Source organism: Drosophila nasuta, chromosome 2R (assembly GCF_023558535.2).
Source record: "Drosophila nasuta strain 15112-1781.00 chromosome 2R, ASM2355853v1, whole genome shotgun sequence".
Classification (NCBI taxonomy): Eukaryota; Metazoa; Arthropoda; class Insecta; order Diptera; family Drosophilidae; genus Drosophila; species Drosophila nasuta.
In genome coordinates, this window is record NC_083456.1 from 29164307 (window position 1) to 29183141 (window position 18835).

The following is an 18835-nucleotide window of genomic DNA, read 5'->3' on the forward strand; positions in this document are numbered from 1 at the left end:
CGATGAGAGCGACCAACGAAGCGACGCGACGCAGCTCAACGCGCGAGTTGCCGACGCGAGTGAGCAATAACAAACAAGAGCAGCAGCAGCAACAGCAGCAACCATCAGCAGCAGCAGCAACCAGCAACAGCAGCAGCGACTGCAAAACGCCGGCAGCAAATGCTTCTACGCTTGATAAGAATCGTTTAATGAAATCAATTGCATCTAAGTAGCAATCAATTAAGTAATGTGAGTAAACAAACATTTATATTTAATCATCAATTACTTAATTCTAATGAATTGCTCAATTTTGCATATGAATGAGTTAAATATTTGAAAACAAATGCAGTCGCAAGCGCTAAATTTAAAGATAACCTGAAATAAGCCAACGACAACATTTTTTTTTTTTTTGCATGCTTCAAGCAAACAATGAGCGATAGATGGCGTTAGCAACACATTCCGGTTCATCGATGTTTTCTTTGCTGTTGCTTGATTAACTTTTGCATTTATTATGCGATTGTAATGAAGTTTTCAAGGTTGATAGGGCACACTTGCGGGACATATGTAAAGCATACTACTTGATTGAAAATTAGTTTAAGTACACACATCTAAATACCAAATTCGATTACACGACTTGAACGACAACTTTTCAAGGGCAAAAAATGTTAGTGCTGCAAATTTGAAGACCTTTTAAAGACAATCTAAGTAAGAACTCAATTACATACTTTAGTTACATTAGAAGTAGACAATTGAATTTATCAAACTTATAAATAGCATTTCCTGTTGAAATTGTTTAAACCGATGATGCCAACTTTCAAACATGACTCAAATGCAAACCAAAAAAAAACGAGGAAAAATAAATTAAATTTGAAACTTGGTGAGTCGCTTAATACCCAAAGTCTGTCACCGGCAACAGCTGTGAATCATATTCGAAATGCTTTCGAATGTGTGTTGTTAAAATATTCGTTATTTATTTAATAGATTTACGGCACAAGCGAACAAAATCGAATGTTCTTTATGGACACTTGAAAGAGTTCTATCTATCGGAAGCTCATCGACATCGCAAAAGTGGCTAATAAAACATTCAAAAGCACACGGAGCACGAGGCAAGGAAGTCCTGTCAAGGTTGCAGGCGTAGTCCAAAAAACTGGAAACGAAACTAAAACTGGATAATTTATGAGTTGACCCAGTTGATTTGACGGCGCACCAATGAAAAATTTAGAGAGAGAGAACAACCAATTAATTAATAAAAATTATGAAACGAAAAACTGAAAAACGGAAATGAAAATAGGAAAACGTGAAAACTACTTGAGTTATGCTCGAAAGGAACGCAGCCTCGGCGCGCCTTTGAAATGTCCTTGCAATTGTTGATGACGACGACCCAAATACCGCCAAACTGAGCGGCAGAAGGCAAGGCTAACAATTCCTAAAATGCAAATATAGTTACCACTTGTTCCAGTTTTGGGACTCGAACGTTATGTTGTGTACACTCGCTCATCCATGTGGGAGTTGGCCTATTGATTTAATTTCTCTCTTCTGGTAGCTTGGCTAGTTCAGTTCTCTAGTGACGCAATGGTCGCTGGCGAGTTGAATGCGCTGTGTGTGTCGCCGTGGCGTCCAATAATCCTGAGGCGCCTCCAAGGGGTTGTTTGTGCCACACACACATACACTCAGACAGTTGAATGTTGGTTCCGTGCCGGCGCCACAATGACTGCGCATAATTTTGTTTTATGGTTTTATTCTTTTTTGTTGTTGTTGTTGTTTCTTCATTCCCTAGCGAATTATTTTGAGAATGTTGTTGGCTTAGGCCGCATAATACAAGTACATATCAATATTTTGGGCGAAAAGTTTAGGCTCAGTTTCTCCTCAAACTGCAGCTGTCTGAGCCACGGCATGACCTAGACACTTTGTGCTAGTTAAATGTCTATTTGATGTTTGTCTTGCCGATTGTGATCAGTATCAGCTTACGTCGGAGTGAAGGTCACAACTATGCAGACCGGAATAAGGAGTGCAGCTGATTTGAATAGTCAGTTTTTCTTACCCAAAAAGTGACTAACACTTATTGTTTGTGGTTACACACTTCTCTATCTCTATTGACAATGAGTCAACTTCCATAGACAGAGTCAGAGTCAGAGGCTGAAGTCAGCATTTTGGTCTGCATCACTTACCAAGAGCAAGGGGAGAAATTCGCACACAAAATGGCGCATTTGGTAAACATTGATGGCAATGCTCATTAAGACTGAAGTTTTGCAAATACCCAAACATCAAAAGCGATTCTCGCAACTGTGTCAACAATGAGGTAATGAATGTTATTCGCACACGCTTCACTTGCACTCCAGACGGGGGAAGATGGGAATGGGGGGGACAACATGGAAAATCGTTTGTTTCAACAAGTGCGCTTTGCACTTGAAGTGTCGACAAATTGGTTTACTGTGTTTTACACCCTGTTTCCCTCGCCTGATAAGACAATTGGCAGTCATTGTGCCTCAACTGACACACTGACTGAAGTATGTGTATGTACTTCTCTGGCATTTTATCAATCTCTGCTCCACTTACAAAACACCAATCCATCGTTGGCCATGCACTTCCTCAATGCGCTGTTAGACAAACATTGCCAATTGTCTCATTGGCTCATTGTCTCCACCCCGTTTGGAGTGTGCCACTCGATTCAAAGTGGGCGTTATGAGTGCCATTTGTTAGTGTGTTTATCAATGAATATGCCAAGCATTTAATTAATTTCAACAGCACTCCGATGAGTGCATAGATTGCTGGTTTTTGTGAATCACTTCCCTGCCAGTGACAATTTGGTCAGCAGTCAGACAAGATCATAAATTTCCTTATTAGCTGCTGCGTGAGCATCATCATCATTGTCGACAATTAAAGCTGATCAAACGAAATTTCCATATTGTTTTTTGATAGCTGCTTTTTGATTGTTTCTCATTGTCGTTGCCAAATTGAAATGTTATTTCTAACATTCCAAGAAGCACATAAATAGAATGTTATTTTTATTAGTTATGCGAAATGCAAAAATAGCAATGGCATTCTTTCGTTTCGTACACGCTTAAGTTATAAAATTAAAATACAATTTATTTCTTAGTATTATCATATAATGAAACTTATATAAACAATTTGATTTTATTTATATTAGTTACCATTTAAACTAAATTTTATGAATGTATTTCTTAGTATTTAAATCCAAATGCGCAACCGCCAAACTTTGCTGCCGCTACAAAGCTGAATGCTATAACACATCAAGTTGGCAGCACTGCTTCAAAAAATGTGCTAAAAAATACCAAACGTTACATTCCAGTGCTAGAATCTGGACACATTCTGATTGTTTGGCAAATGAGACGCACGGAATTTGTTAAAATCGCTGTAAATTGTAAACAATTAATTATGGAAGGCAACCACGACCTGTCCGATGAGTTAATACGGCGCCTAAGCTCAGGTGGTCTGGGTAAGTAAAAGAAACCACGTCCAAGCTGCAGCGAGCAACAGTTGCCAGAGTTTGTGTCTTGGAAGTCTCATTGTGAAAAGTGAGAGCTAAAAGTTTGCTTACACATTTGCAGAGGAAGTGATGGCGAGTGAAATCTTTGAGGAAACGAACATCTATGAGGATGGCAATGATGTGGAAAATGAACCAGATGACATTATCATTGTGCACATGGACATCCGGGAACCGTTGAGCACGCTGAAGAAGCTGGTGGAGCAAAAGATTGGCGTGGAGCTGCATTACTACACATTCTGCCTGCAGGATGCACAGGAGGTAAGCCTAAAGATTATAGCATATCACCATAGTAAGCTAATTAACAAACTTGCAGCTGGAGCCGCACAAGAATCTGGTGGATCAGTGTGTCAAGGGCGAGGGCTTGGTGCAGATCAATGTGCAAATCCAAACGATACGCAAGAAAATCAATATTGCGGACGTGCTGAAGCCCACAGAGGCAGCGCTGGCCACGCTAGCCATTGAGGAAGCTTCACAACCGCATATGCAGGACAGCGACAAGAGCTCGACAAGCGATAGTCCAAGCAAAGCTTCCAAAAAACAAAAGATCAAGGAGGAAGTGGCTGAGGTAGAAGTCACCGACGACGACAAAGATGCGGATGGCGAGGTGACGAAACCGGTGCTCAACTGGGTGCTCGACAGCAAATTCAAGCGTGAGCAAATACGCCTCAAAATACCCGAAGCAGTCAGTGAATGGTCGCAAGCGCATGTTGCCCATTGGCTGGAATGGGCTATTAAGGAATTTGAGCTGCGTGATCTTAACGTGGATGCGTGGTACATCAATGGACAAGCGTTGTGCGCCATGACGCACGAGGAGTTTAGTCGCAAGCTGCCGCGTGATCCGGGCAATGTGTTCTGGACGCATTTGCAGTTACTCAAGGAGTGCAACTTTGTTTCTGTGGTGCACAAACAGGCGGAGGAGTTGCGCAAACCCAAGCAAACGAAACCAGCGGGCACAATGTCGGCGACGACGACAAGCACAGGAGGCCTGGAGCAGCGTATTATGCGTAAATCATATCAGAGTGTTAAAAGCAATGACTGTAAGTAGGCACAACTTGTTTATTTGTTCTGTCTTAAGCGTAAACTTTCTTTCCCAAGCCTCGGAGAGTTCGCCGGCACCGCAGAGTCCCAGTCATCACAACAGCATTGGTTCAGGCAACAATGGCCAGGTACAGCTGTGGCAATTTCTGCTCGAAATACTCACGGACAGCGAGCACACAGATATCATAGAATGGGTGGGCACCGATGGCGAGTTCAAGCTGAGCGATCCGGATCGTGTGGCACGCCTTTGGGGCGAGAAGAAGAACAAACCCGCCATGAACTATGAGAAGTTGTCGCGTGCGTTGCGTTACTATTACGATGGCGACATGATATCCAAGGTGTCGGGCAAGCGGTTTGCCTACAAGTTCGACTGTGATCTAAAGCTACTAATTGGCTACGATGCCTGCGAGTTGTCACGCTTGGTAAACGAGCGCAAATGGACAGATCATCTGCAGACGACACGCAAGGAGGCCAGCAATGAGGCAACATGACCTGACGACGATGACGACATCGACATCAAGAAGCAGGATCCCAGCATTCTATGGAAATACGAAGCGCCTTAGCGACAGCTGAAACTGTTGTTAGTTAGTTAGTGTAGATCAATAAGACATTTGTAGAGTTTCGACTTAAGCACAACATATTTTTTATTGTTCATATAATGTACTACTATGGTATATATGTGTGTGTGTGTTGTATTCATATTCACTAAGCATTATAATCTCTATAAATATCATATACATATGGTAGGTACTATAAGTTATGATAAGATATATTCATTAGCTCCTAGCTCTCGATACATATATGTAATTTGTTCATTGTTTACATCGTTACATGATTTTGTTGGCGATTTTTGTAAAATCCATAAAAAAAATTCAATTCATTTCACGCGATATTCATAAACTCTCTTTCTGTGATTTTACTTGACTAGTTCGCTCTCTAGGCTAGACACTAACTAACTAATTGTAGTTATAGTTATACAAGTGTACTAAACTAAACTAAACGTTAACATTTAGCGACTCGTTATCTAAATGTGCGTCTCAGTTTTCATTTCATGATGATGATGGCCTGACGGAATGTGGTCAACTTTGTGTGTGTTTCGCTGATCAGATCGCTGCACATTTTGTGTTTTTGTTGTGTAGCGACGACAGCTGCATTTTTTGTGCTAGGATTAATACTTCGGATTAAAGTTAAGATTAACACATGTGTTTAAAATTGTATGTATGTACGTATAGATTATGTTATAAGCGGCCAACTATTATAGCTCAGTCGTAATCTCGTCCTGCGGTCGAAAGCCCAGCTTATAGAACTCATCCTCCAGCCACAGCGAACTGGCATTGAGATCCGATATGAGATTGCCGCTCTTCAGCGTATTGAAGCTGCTGCCAAACGGATCCGAGGCACGCGGCTCCTCAAACTCATGCAGACTGATGAGCGAACCAAACAGATGCAACTTCTGCTGTGCCGACGCACTGCTGTTGCGATCCCCGGGCAACAGATCGCCGCCCAGTTGATTGCTCTGCGCATTCGCCGCCTGATGCTGCTGCTGCTGGCGATAGATGCTGTGACTGGGATGCTTCTTATTGGGCGCTGCATAGAGCACCTCTTGGCCACCAGCTGTATGCGAGGCCTGGAAGAAGTCAATCAGGTGACCCACTTGCGGCTTGTAGCGCTCCAGCGCCTGCTCCGACCACGCATACAGACGCGCCCAATCATGTGGCGGCGTGGGAATCAACTCGATGGGTCTATTGAGCAGTATCAGCAGCTTGGCGAGATCCCGCACAATGGGACGATACGAATTGGCTGCAGCCACTTCACCCGACAAATACAGCTTGCGTATTTGGCGACGTGTGTCGTTGAGCATGGCGAGGAAATACTCGGCATTGGGACGCATCTCGTTGAGTTGACGCATGAAATCCGCCCGATCCATTGTGTTCTCATTGATGAGCTTCTGCTTGACGGACTTGCGACGGCGCTTGCGACGCACCAACATCACGGCCACGGCGAGCAGCGACAGACAAACGAGGAAGCCACCTAGAAGTCCGGCTAGCGCTGCCATCAGCGGACCCGAGTAACCTGTGGGCACACAGACGCGACCCATGAACTCGGTGTGGGCGGACCATTGCTCCAAATACCCAGCGGGACATTGGTCCACACATTGGCGTGTGTCTGTGACCAGGTACGTGGGGCACTTGATGCATCCCGCCTTGTTGCAGCGCACACAGTGCGAGCTCGTCGTTGCCGGGCAGCCTGAAAGCAGACAGAGAGAGAGGAGAAAGGTTTTATTTAATGTGTGTAATCAACAATTGAGGGGTTCTGTCAATTAGCGCTAGTTGAATCATCATAATTGTCCAGCATTTGCATGCAGACAGAGTTCTAAGCAACATTAATGAATGGCCGCAAATTAAGTCGTCGTCATGCGCCGAGAATTAGCACTAAACAGGCAATTACACTAGACAGCAGACTAAAGGTAGCACACATAAAAAGATAATAACTAAAACTAAGAACTTAATAACAATGAAGTTTGTTTATTTACTTTACATATTTATATTCATTTTTTGGCTATCGAAATTGTTTATAATGCGCAGACAAAGCCAATTTCGACGCCATAAATTAATCAATTAGGCGAGTTGACATAAGCAAAAGCATCCGTCTGTCTGTCTGTCCGCTTGTTTGAACTCGTATCTTTCAGATACCACAAAAGCTAGAGCTTTGAAATTCAATGACAACACTGCTAGATGCGACGCATTTAAAGTTTGTCTTATAAACCTATGACAAAGTTCAGCTTGATGTTGTGGTCATAGAACCTTGTTGGTCAGTGTTATGCTTAGAGCATTAAGTGCTACGCCTTTTTCAGCTTAACTGGGCTTTGTAACTGGCCAGTTTTCAAGGTAAAACCAACAACACAAACCTATTTAGCTTTTGGTTTAAGCAAACACAGCGACAACAACGACAGCGACAACGGCGACAACATTAACATATGAAGAAGATATGAAGTGTTGGACAAACAAAAGCGGGGAAAAGAGTTGGAGACAGATGCTACATATTCTAGGAAGAGACTAGCGTAGCGACGTTGGGGCAGTGGGAAAGTTCAACATGAATCGTTCAGTCGTCCGTCGTCTTCGTGTGTTATTTGTCGCGCAACATCAAAAGCTTTTTGGAGTCGCCAACTGACAACAACTGCAGCAACGCAATGCGACGACTCCCAAGCAGCTCGATCAGCAGCTGCCCCATTTATCTTGGCCAGGAAAGCAGACTCTGCATTGCACGTACAATATGTGAACGTGGTCTTGGTTTTAGCCTGTCTCATTGCCATTGCCATGCATTGGGCGTTCGTTCGGTTTCAGTTTCAGTTGCAGTTGCAGTTGAAGTCAATGTTGAAGTTGCTTTTGCCTCCTCCTCAGCATCGAAATCATCATCAATGGCATTAACTTGTTTAGGCGCTAATCAGACACAACCCCCAAAGCAACATTGTTGCATTGCCTTCGCCTTCGTCTTTGCCTTGACCATGACCAATTCCCAAGCAGCCAACTGAGTTGAGTCTCTCTGGCAAATAATCAGTCGTAATCGTAACTCGTAATTGATATTATTGTCTGCTGCTCCTTTTCGCCGTCTGTCTGTGGATGTGTCCCAAGTGGGTTTGGTTCTCTCTCTCGCTGGGCGTGCAGTTGATCAACGATAATTGGTTATTAAATGGAAGATTGCTTTCAGCGACTCCTTTCAGCTGAATTGCATTTCAAATTGCTCTCGATGTGGCATGCATGCATAACAAATGCACTACAACAACCTGACGGCAAACTCAATTGATTTGTTATACTTGCCACATAATTGCCATCGATCTTCTCTCTAGATGTATATCAAAATTCAATTATTTTTCCACAATTCTACAACTCGGATTTCTCTCAATGTCGCAGACAAGTGTTAAAGATGTGTGTTTGTTTTTGGCTTGGCTTGGCTTGTGAAAGATTCCATAATGACCAAATAAAAATCAACCACAACAACAGCAACAACAAGCGTGGATCAATGTTTAAACTTTCTACCGTCTACACTTGGCTGATGAGTCACAGAATCTGGAAGCTGGAGAAGTCTTTTAAGCATGTGAATTAAGCTCTCCCTCTCATCTGTTGTTGTGGGTATTATCTAGGCGTGTCAAAAGCCAAATTACTTTCACTCAAGCATTGGCAATTATAATGAAAAAGGTTTATCAACTAATAGCAGCTTAGAGGGAGGAGCAAAGTGGAGGGCAGAGCTGTAGTTCTATAGCTAATTAAACTGGTTCAGCGTCAAGGTCGTTCCATGTGAGAGCGTAATTGAAATTGTGTTATCTAGTGCGCTGATCAGTGCAACTGTGAAACTGAAACTGAATACGCTGAAGGTGCCGCTGTCAGCCAGACACTAGACAGACAATGACAGCAGGCTGTAAAGGGCGTGGCAGCTTAAGCCAAGTCTGTTTGTCAATTTAGGGCGCAGTTGACAGTTTGCTTAGCAGCCAAGAGCAGAAGAGCAAAGCGGCAAAAGTTGCAAAGACAAACGCGACAACGTCTAAGTAAATAGTCAGCAAATTGAGTGCCATACAAATACCATTTAAATTTGTTTAAACAAATCGTTTAGTTTATGCTTCGCGTGGGCGTTGCCAAATTGTTATTGTGTCCGCTTGAGACAGAGACGGAGACGGGAACTTTTGCCTGCTTCATAATTTACCACAAAATGCTTTGAACTCGCAACGTGATTTTGCTGCCGCCAGCTGCGATTCAATTTCGCTTCCTCTCGCTGCGCTGTGTATTTTGCTTTTTTTTTTCTTTTTCTGGGGCGCATTTGGTGGAAGAAAGTCTCTCAAAGGTGAGGAAAAGCAACGCAAAACTTTTACCCAAAAACGCAAAGCGTAAAGCCAAGTAGACATCAGAGCGATCCAAAGGGGCAGAGAGACGAAGGCAAGGGCTTTAAAGAGCGAGTGGAGTTGTGCATGCTCGGGCGGCGTTTATTAAAATAACGGTACTTAAGTACGCCCTAAGCAAACTGCACTTCAGTTTTGCAACAGCCACAAGTACGAGTACACGAGTAGATGCCACAACAATAACAACAAAACAGCAACAAAACCGCATGCCACATGCAACCAACCAAGTAAGCGCAACAAAAGACAACACAAAAAAAGCGTCGCCATTTCAAATGGGCGGCAACCAAAAAGCGGCAAAGGACAAGCTGAGAGATAACGCAGGTAACAAGCAGAGATAGGGGAAGAGGGGGGAGAGAGTTAAGAGCAACCAGCAAAGTTCCCTTAATAAGCATCTTTAGCGACATGTGACAGAGCGGCAGCAAGAATTTTAAACAAACCCGCAGAAACTGCAAAAGCAAATTGTGCCAAATTATGGCAGACAAAAATTAAATGCAGCGATAAAATCGATTGAACTTTTTATAGTCGGTACCTAAGGGAAATGTAACGGCTTTATAAAGTATAAATGGACTTTCCAATTTCTTGATCGGCAGTTCTTAAAAACACCTGAATTGTGAAGACTATAAAAGTTAAGCACAAAATATCCCTAAGATACATTAAATTAAACTTTGATTATTAAAGGATCAACAATACTTAAATATGTCATTATTCTATATTCAATGTATTTAAATGTAGTATCTATTTAAATGTAGTATTAAGTACTAGATTTAATATAATAAATAAATAAAATATCATTACAAAAATGTAAATTGAGAACGTTGATTTAATTATAAATCTTAGTAATTGTCTAAAAATATATACAAAAAAAGTAAGAAAGCTACAGAAGAGTGTTAGAATGTGAGATCCCCGCTAGCCATTTTGAATGAAAGCAAAAACTGTACGGCGTTATTCTAAAAATGTAATAAATTAATATACCACAAAAATGTTAAAGCATACCAAAGGCTATATATAGTATATTGATATAGTACTACATTCAAAATAAACCCTAGAGTACAAAAAATATAGCTACTACGACACTTTCTTATAGAAAAGAATTACTATGACGATTTTTCTAACAATCACCAAAATTCCTAAGACGTCATGCTTTTTAATATCTCTAAAGAAATTAAACAATCAATTACAGAGAAAGTACAGTCTAAGAAACTTTGTATATACAATATTTATATCTTTTATCATAAACATTTTCCTAAACTTGTTGATCAACATATAAAACAAAATTGCTAAGTTGTAAGAAGCTAAATCAAAGTTAATATTTTAAATTTCTATGATTAGTGAGTAACTCGCAAGTCTAGCACAACTCTTGATCGTAACTTTTTCCCACACATTTTTCACAATATTATCTGACTACACATATTTGCTACCAAGTTGCACATTACACACGGTAACTATTAGTTATCGTCAAGTTAGTCGGACCTTAGACTGACCTTTGGCAAAATGTGAACAAATTGTTTGCAGTTCTCACACACCCAGCGACGAAGACTGTGTTGTTCTTGTTGTTGTTGTTGTTATTGCTTGTTGTCTGAAGTTCGTGACCTCCATAAATTGAACGTTGTTCTTACAGCTAGCAGAAGAGAAGGCAGCTGAGAGGGGGACAGAAGGAGGGAAGGGGGAGGAGTAGCTAACTCTGTGGCTCATTCTTGGGTTTTTTGGGGCGCCTTTTTTAATTGCCAATAAGTCGGCGAGTCAAGATCAAGCAACGAACACGTCAAGCGACAATTTATTATAAATTATTTCGGCTGGAGGTGAATTCACATTTCTTTTGTTATTGCTGTTTTGTTGATAAATTGCTTAATTCTGCGACTCTCGCTGCGGCTCGTTGCTGTTGCTGTTCATTTGAAATTTGTCGGTTTTCAGATACGTTGCGATTCGTTTCGATTTTTGCATTATTGTCACGATTCTCTTGCTGGACAGACGAAGCCAGACACAATAACAACAACAACAGCAACAACCAGCAACCAGCAACATTTTGTGTATTTGGTTTCGTTGTTCTTTGTTATTATTGTGTCGTAATTCGTTTTGGCCGCAAGCAGAATAAAAAAACTAATTAAAATGCAGCTGACAAAATAAAGTTTGCGCTTAATTTGAAGATTGACTCTGCAGATGCAGTTTCATTTGCAGAACTCAGCTTGCAGATGACAGCTTTCAAATTGCAGAATAATTTATGTGTATGCATTTATTAGATGCATTCAACATATTTAATTATTTTGTTAATTGCAAAACTTTAGGAATGTATTTAGAATGGATTGATTACTTTTAGTCCAGAATACTTGAAATGTTTAATTACTTCATTAATTCAGGAATCTTCTTAGAAAAAATGGAAAGATTACGTGAATAGTTTAATTATTTCGTTAATGATTAAAATTCAGGAATCTTTTTAAAACAAATGGAAAGATTTCGGCTGAGAATCATTAGCAGTTTATATCATGTATTATTCAAGCATTGATATGATTAAACGAACGTGAAGACTAAGCTTAAGTTGAAGCCTAAAAATAATATAAGTATTTTACTTTAAGTATATAGATCTAAGTACTGCTAAAACGCTTGTAAAAACCTGAGCTAAAATTATATGGGCCTACAGGCATTTTCCTCCTTAGTTAAGAAAACTTTTAGTCATAAACAAAAAGATGAACGAACTAATAAAATCAGAGCAAAACACTGTATTTTATTCTTAGTAGCTCTATTAGACATTTGTTGCAAAGTCGTAAAAATTAAATTTGTTTTAAAGTGGTTTACAATTGTATGCAAAATGGTTCTTAAATTGGACTTTTGATATACAATTTGACTATTATTTTCGTAGACTATTTCTTTTATGTAACCTATTTTTATCACCTTTAAGTACCTTTTTTCCATCTTCTATGCTAAGCTTTCTTTTTGCTAACTAATAATAATGAGCATAAACATTTCTAATAAAAAGAACACTTTAAGATCACATCAATCTTGAAGACGCACTTCAATCTTCAATCTATCTTGAATTCAATGCTTGCTGCATCTTTCCATTTCGTTGACATGCGCAGAAAGCATTGAAACATTCACCGACTATGGCCAAATTAACACCTCAAAAGACGTCAAAATCAAGACATGATGTTGCAAGCGTTGCACGTTGCACGTTGCAAGCTGATTGCAGTTGCATTCGCTGGTGACAGACATCGCAAAATGCTATTCAGTCAACTTGTTTGGCTGGTTGGCTAGTTGTTGGTTGTTGGTCGAAATGCGTTTGCTGCTGGCCAATTGGCAACATGTTTCTAGCCATAAAAATCAAATTTACAACTGCAGCTGTCAGCTGTTGATTGTTTGTTGTTGTTGTGTGTTGTTGTTGTGTTGTTTGTTGTACACAGTTATTGTTGTTGTTTGTTGGTTATTTACTGCTCAATGCGCATGCGTTGAACGTTTGGTTGTTGAGTTGCCCCGCTTGCAACTTAGCCTCTAATTGCCGGCACAGCGCGAATAACTTGACATTAATGCATGTTGAGTTTAATTGTTTCATGTACACGCAGTTTGCAGTTTGCAGTTCCTTGTACTCGAAGCCCACACAAGCTGCAAAGCTTGCTTACCAGATGGAGATGGGAGGCAAGGCAAAGGCAAAGGGAGGGAAACGAGCTGCACTCTCTGTGTAGGGTGACAAAGTAAATAAATTTCAAATTGCGCAGCCGCCGCAGAGGGAAATTGTTTAAACAATGTCACAATTGGCAATTGACAATTGGCTTGACAAAGCGTGACGTCGACGCCGCCGTCGAAGTCGCGTCGTCGTCAACTTCAACGACATCGTCCCACTGTCATTTGCATAATTTGTAGATAGGCCGCACACGTTAGCATAATAAACATACTCGGTACCTTATATTTGCTGTTGTTGTTGTTGTATTTGCTTATAAATATAAATTAGTACATGCAAATGCGATAAAGAAAATACAAAAACAGAGAACGACTTTGGCATTGACTTGATTGCAATTACAGCAAATATCAATCAAGCCAACAGATCTCTGATCTGATCTATAATCAAACACACACACACACGCAGAAGTTACGTCTAGCTGGAGAACACTGAATTTATTACCAAAGTGTTTACTTCATTAATTTAATTACTGCAGCATTAGAGCAAACACAATTTTCCTTCTCTACGGGGCCCAACAACAACAACAACTGAATTTGTGGCCTCCATAATTTAAAGGCCAACAGTGAAGCGTAATGTGGCCAAAATTGCTTACACTTCAGTGAGTAATATTTGGCAATTAGTTCAACTGCGCCACTATTTGGAAATCTGTTGTAGAAGTGTATTTCAAGCATTGCGTAGCAAGCTAACCTTTTGTATCTTGCAGATACTTTGGTGTGTGTTGGTAAGAGGGAACTATTAAAATGGATTTTAAATAATATTTTATATATAAGATATACTTTTTATCTATTTTAACATATTCAACAAATAATCTAAGCTATTAAAAAGTATCCTATGCTTCTTTGAGATTATTTGTTTGATGCGTGAGCTTCTATATAAAAAAATATTGACTTTATCAGCTGCTTTTTGAAGACAAATAATTTATTAATATTAATAAGAATAGGAACTAAGATATTACAAAATATCCTACAGATCTTTCAGATTTAATTAGACCATAATCTTTATGTCTAAAAGATACTTTAGTTACTCCATATTCTTTATGCACATATATTAAATTTCCTTAGCAACAATTTAAATTCAAAATTCTTAATATTTTGTATATATAACTAAATGCTTTCTTTATCTTCAATTCAGAATCTTTCGAAGCTTTTCTAATTTTCCAACTACATTAAATATACTTCATATTTTATATCTATTATTAAAAGATACTTTCTTTGTTCAACTGCATTATCTTTAAAAGCTCTTCTTATATACCGAATACATCTAATTTCATTCATTTACAATTTATATTGAAAATAACAAATATTACGTATACGCCATACATCACTTATTATTTAATATGAACTCTTTTTGCAAGGTTAATTCAATTATACTTCAGCTACGCATTCCAATCAGCATGATTCACTTTTATACAAATTTGTAACAAAAAATCAATGCAAGGCCAGAAAACAAAAAAAAAACGAAAAAGTATGTTAACTTTCATGCCTATAAAACCTTGTGACGAACATTTTCCACCCAAGCGAATTTCATGTTTTCGCAACCAGCGAATAGTTAATCGATTAATTAAACGAGTTTCCACTAGTCAGCACTTCATATTAGATTAAAATTTTATATATCTAGAGACTTGCTTTACACTTGGCTGAGTCAGAGTTAGAAGTAAGTTTCGCAACTTTCCATAATGCCATCTTAGCCAATTAGGCAACAAGTTGGCTGAAAAGCTGATTAGCATGACGAAATGTCGTACCATTTAAAAAAGGAAACCAAATCCCCCTAGAGCAGCGAGTGGGAGTGAGCGTAAAGCCAAAAGTTCAAATTGTTTGGCGGTTACATCAAATGCAACCAAGAGACAGAGAGAGAGAGAGAGAGAGAGAGGGGGAGATTCGAGGAGTTGAATGAAAACAAATATCTGGTGAAAAAATGCGACAAAATCTGCGCAACGTTGCACACGCGCTCTGCTGCTTTTGGAGACCGGTCTAACAGACCAATGTTTGCTTGTTGTTGTTGGTTGTTGCTGTTGTCCAGTGGGCCGCCGATTCGCTGGCTGCACTTGCGCAATGTGGCATGCCGCATGCGGCATGCATCGACAGCCAAATGCAACGCATGAGCTAAGCGCATTTTGGTCTGCAAATTGTTTAGCTAAACGCTGAACTCAAACTGCAAACAGCAAATGGCAAGCGGCAAAAAATTGCGATTGCGGCAAAACGTGGCGATAATTTCATTTAGCCTGGCAGGTTTTGGCTTTGGCTTTGCCTCTTTATCAATTTGAATTAATTTCAATTTATTCAGAGGCGTTTTGTTTAATGCTCGTGGCTGCTGTTTTAATGTTTTTTTTGTTTGCTGTCTTGGACTCTAATGCATGTTGACAGCGTGGCGAAAGTGGACGTTTATAATGAGCAGCATCTGCTCCTCCTTCTCTTCCTCCTGCGTTTCTCTCCCTCATCCAATTAGCCAAATAATTGCAGTTGGCAAAAAGACCGACGACAATAGAAAGAGCTTTTCTTTTTGTTCACCTTTTTATTTGGCAAAGAAAGTGAAATGCGCAGCTTAAGATACAAATTAGTTGTGGCTCTTGATGTATGTTGTTGCCACAACTCAACTCGTCTCGACTTAAGCATATTTTCGTTAAATGATTGTTGGCCTCAAAGTGATTTCTTCGCCGTATGTCAAACGGTAGCCGCAACAAGCGAGCAAAACATTAACAAGCAGCAGCTGCTGCTGCCTCATTGAAAGCCCATCGAGGCCACAACACAACGCAGATGAGCAACGTCATCCAGCATTCGATGAAGGGGTCCCAGACATGACTGGAGACATGTTATCACGAACTTCCCAACTGACTTTCTTTCTGTCTTTCTTTCTTGCTGGACTGTCTTTTCTTTCTTTCTCCCCGCTCATTAAGCAATGCTTTATGTTGGCAGACTTGCCATGAGACAGGCGAAATAATTAAATTTGGTGTTTGGGGGCACAAAATGATAAGCGTGGGCAACGCAACTGTAACAAATGCGTAGAAAGTTGAAAGAGTTGCGTGTGCCACAAGCCGCTTACCTCTCTTGCATACATGAATATGCATACGCTTAACTTGCAACTGTTTACAAGGCACCCAGAAGGAGGCATGGCTGATAGAGTGTCAATAATGCGCAGCCCGACAGCTTCCACATGTCACACAAATCAAATCAACAACAAACCGAGTCGACTCAGAGTCGAAGTCGGAGTCGCAAAGCGAGTCGAAACGAACAGCCGCCAGAGTTGTTGTCGCTTTGCCAGCCAAGTTGCATTAAGCGAGTGGCAAGTACTTGACCGAATTCCACAGTTGCCACAGCTCTCCTCCCCCCTCTGCAGAACATATGTGCATAATTATGCCCAGTTGGCAACTGTCAAAAGAGTTTTTTTTTTTCTTTCCAGTCAACAGCAGCAGCAGCTGCAACTCGACGCCAGCTGAGATGTGCCACGTTTGCCACACTCGCAACTCACAACTCGCCAGTTGCCAATTCGCAAATCAAAACCCTTTTGCTCTAAACATATTACGTATTGTCAGCGAAAGATACAAACAACAAACCAAGACAAGTAGAAGACGAGTGTGCTCGACTTTGAGATACTTGCTAGGCAATTTCAATAAAAGCAAAACAGTGTAGTATTATTATTAAAATATACCAATTTAATAAACCAATAATACGGAAATATAACGAAAACTTCATCAATATACTATCGCATTCATTATATACCAGATTGTGAACTAAAGCGGTATTATGATACTGAAAGAATGCTAACGCATAAGGACTGAATATACCAAAATACTGAATTATACCAAATTAGTATACCAACAAATTGATGCAACTTTTTACTTTAATTATACATATGTATATAATATACTGTTTAATACTAAAATATACCGAGCAAATATACTAAAATACTTAATTATACCAAATTAGTATACCAAAAAATTGACGCAACGTTTTACTTTTATTATACATATATAATACACTGATATATACTAAAATATACCGAATAAATATACTGAAATTCTGAAATATACCGAAATAATATACAAAAAAAGAACTAAAATGTAACTAAAGCTTTATTTTAAACATCGATATACTACTACATTCTAAATATACCACTGAGTACATAATATACCAGATAGTCGACCATTCTACTGCTATTCTTTTTATTCGATTTCCGTGTGCGTAACGTAAATCAAAAAACAAACTGGATCGTCTTGCAACAATAACAATAAAATGATAGCTTTATCTCTTATAGTGCTTAGTATCTAGGACAGATTATAATAGACTATATTACTTCATGGTGTGAAATATTTCTCTTTCTTTGTTTTTTTATAAATTTCCTGCATGCACACAATTATAATACCTTTCTACCCTAGGAGTAGCGGGCATAACAAATGTATCCCGCATACAAATATTTTCACACATGTCGAAACAGAAATATTCGTTGTCATGGCTAAAGGAGGAAAAATTGATAATAATCTGCCATGCGACACAGACAGCGCAACAGTGCAACAAAAGTGCAAAAGAGATGCAGTCAGCGAGCACGACACAAACACACCACAACGGCCGTCGACGTCACAATGTCGCCATAGCTGGAGTCTGTGCTGCGATCGTGCCACACAGCAGAGCACAGCACAGAAAATATGGCAAAAATCGTGCAAATAGAAAACTAAAGCAAAGTTAAAGAGAGGAGAGACTTGTGAGCTGCGCGCTTCCTTGAAAGGTGTGTTTCAACAATTAATTTTGCTTTTTCGGCACACTCACAAGAGGTGGTAAAGAGACAGAGGAGGAGAGTAAACTTAAGAGGCAACGATTGGATTTGTTGTACACCAAATTGCAGCACACAGAATGCGGGCAATGAACTAAGAAGTCGCTGTGAGTTTTATTTATGGCTGGCAAAAGATGGGAAATGAGCTAAAGCTAGAGCTTGAGCTTGAACAAGATGATGATGATGATGATGATGATGATGATGACAAGCTAGCGGATGACCATTTAAAGGCAAAGATTCTAAGCGCGCTCTGTGGAAAGTTGCATTTGCGGATTTCCAAGGAACAGAGAAGAGCGCAGCGCAATTTGATGACGCCAATAAAATGTGTTTAAAGGCAATTGATCGTGTTTGTCGACGCGGCTCTGTGTGCTTGCTTGCTTGCTCTCTAATGGTTAAAAGCCAAATGGGCACAAAACAAGGCCAAACACAGAGAGTCGCAGCAACCATGTTAGAGAGATACGGGACCCCACCAGACGCAGCTGCAGACAGAGTCGAAGTCGAAGTCGCAGTCGATGTCGAGTACTTATCGTGCTCGTCTTGTATTCGTATGTAGAGCCCACAACTGACATCTAGTGGCACTTCCCAAGCCTCAAACTTGCAGCTTCAAGTGCATTTCGGAATGTTGCACACACACTCGCATAGAGAGAAAGAAAAACGATCTTTGAAGGCTGAGGATGGATGCATCTCGAGTTTATTTCAGTTTTTTTTCTGTTTTGTTTTTGTCTTAGTTTTGGCAGTTTGAGCTCAAGGTAATGTCGATGCTGAGCTCCGTTAGTTTTTTTCTTTCCACTTGGATCGTAAAAAATGAAGCACAACTAAATCGAAATCATATCGAAACAAATCGTAGTATAACGAAAAACAAAAAAAAATACTTCGATTGGTATGGCGCAACTTTCACGACTTCAAACTTTCTAGCCTAATGAAACTTTGGCTAATTAATGATGCTGAAAATGCGTAGCGAATTATCGAACGAATGCCAGAATGTTAC

General features: G+C 39.9%; 2 protein-coding genes across 2 annotated transcripts in view; one reads left to right on the forward strand and one right to left on the reverse strand.

The window, feature by feature from the left end:
• Window positions 1–3289: 3289 nt before the first annotated feature.
• On the forward strand, window positions 3290–5076 carry LOC132784088 (DNA-binding protein Ets97D). The gene is made up of 4 exons (XM_060789489.1): window positions 3290–3436; window positions 3549–3745; window positions 3801–4524; window positions 4583–5076. The coding sequence occupies exons 1-4, from the start codon at window positions 3325–3327 to the stop codon at window positions 5014–5016; spliced, it is 1467 nt and encodes a 488-aa protein (XP_060645472.1). The 5' UTR covers window positions 3290–3324; the 3' UTR covers window positions 5017–5076.
• Window positions 5077–5780: 704 nt separating this feature from the next.
• Window positions 5781–18835, reverse strand: part of LOC132784090 (uncharacterized) — a 41919-nt gene continuing 28864 nt past the window's right edge. Inside the window, exon 3 of the mRNA XM_060789490.1 lies at window positions 5781–6772. Within this exon, the coding sequence (XP_060645473.1) occupies window positions 5781–6772 (992 nt within the window). The remainder of the gene's footprint in view (window positions 6773–18835) is intronic.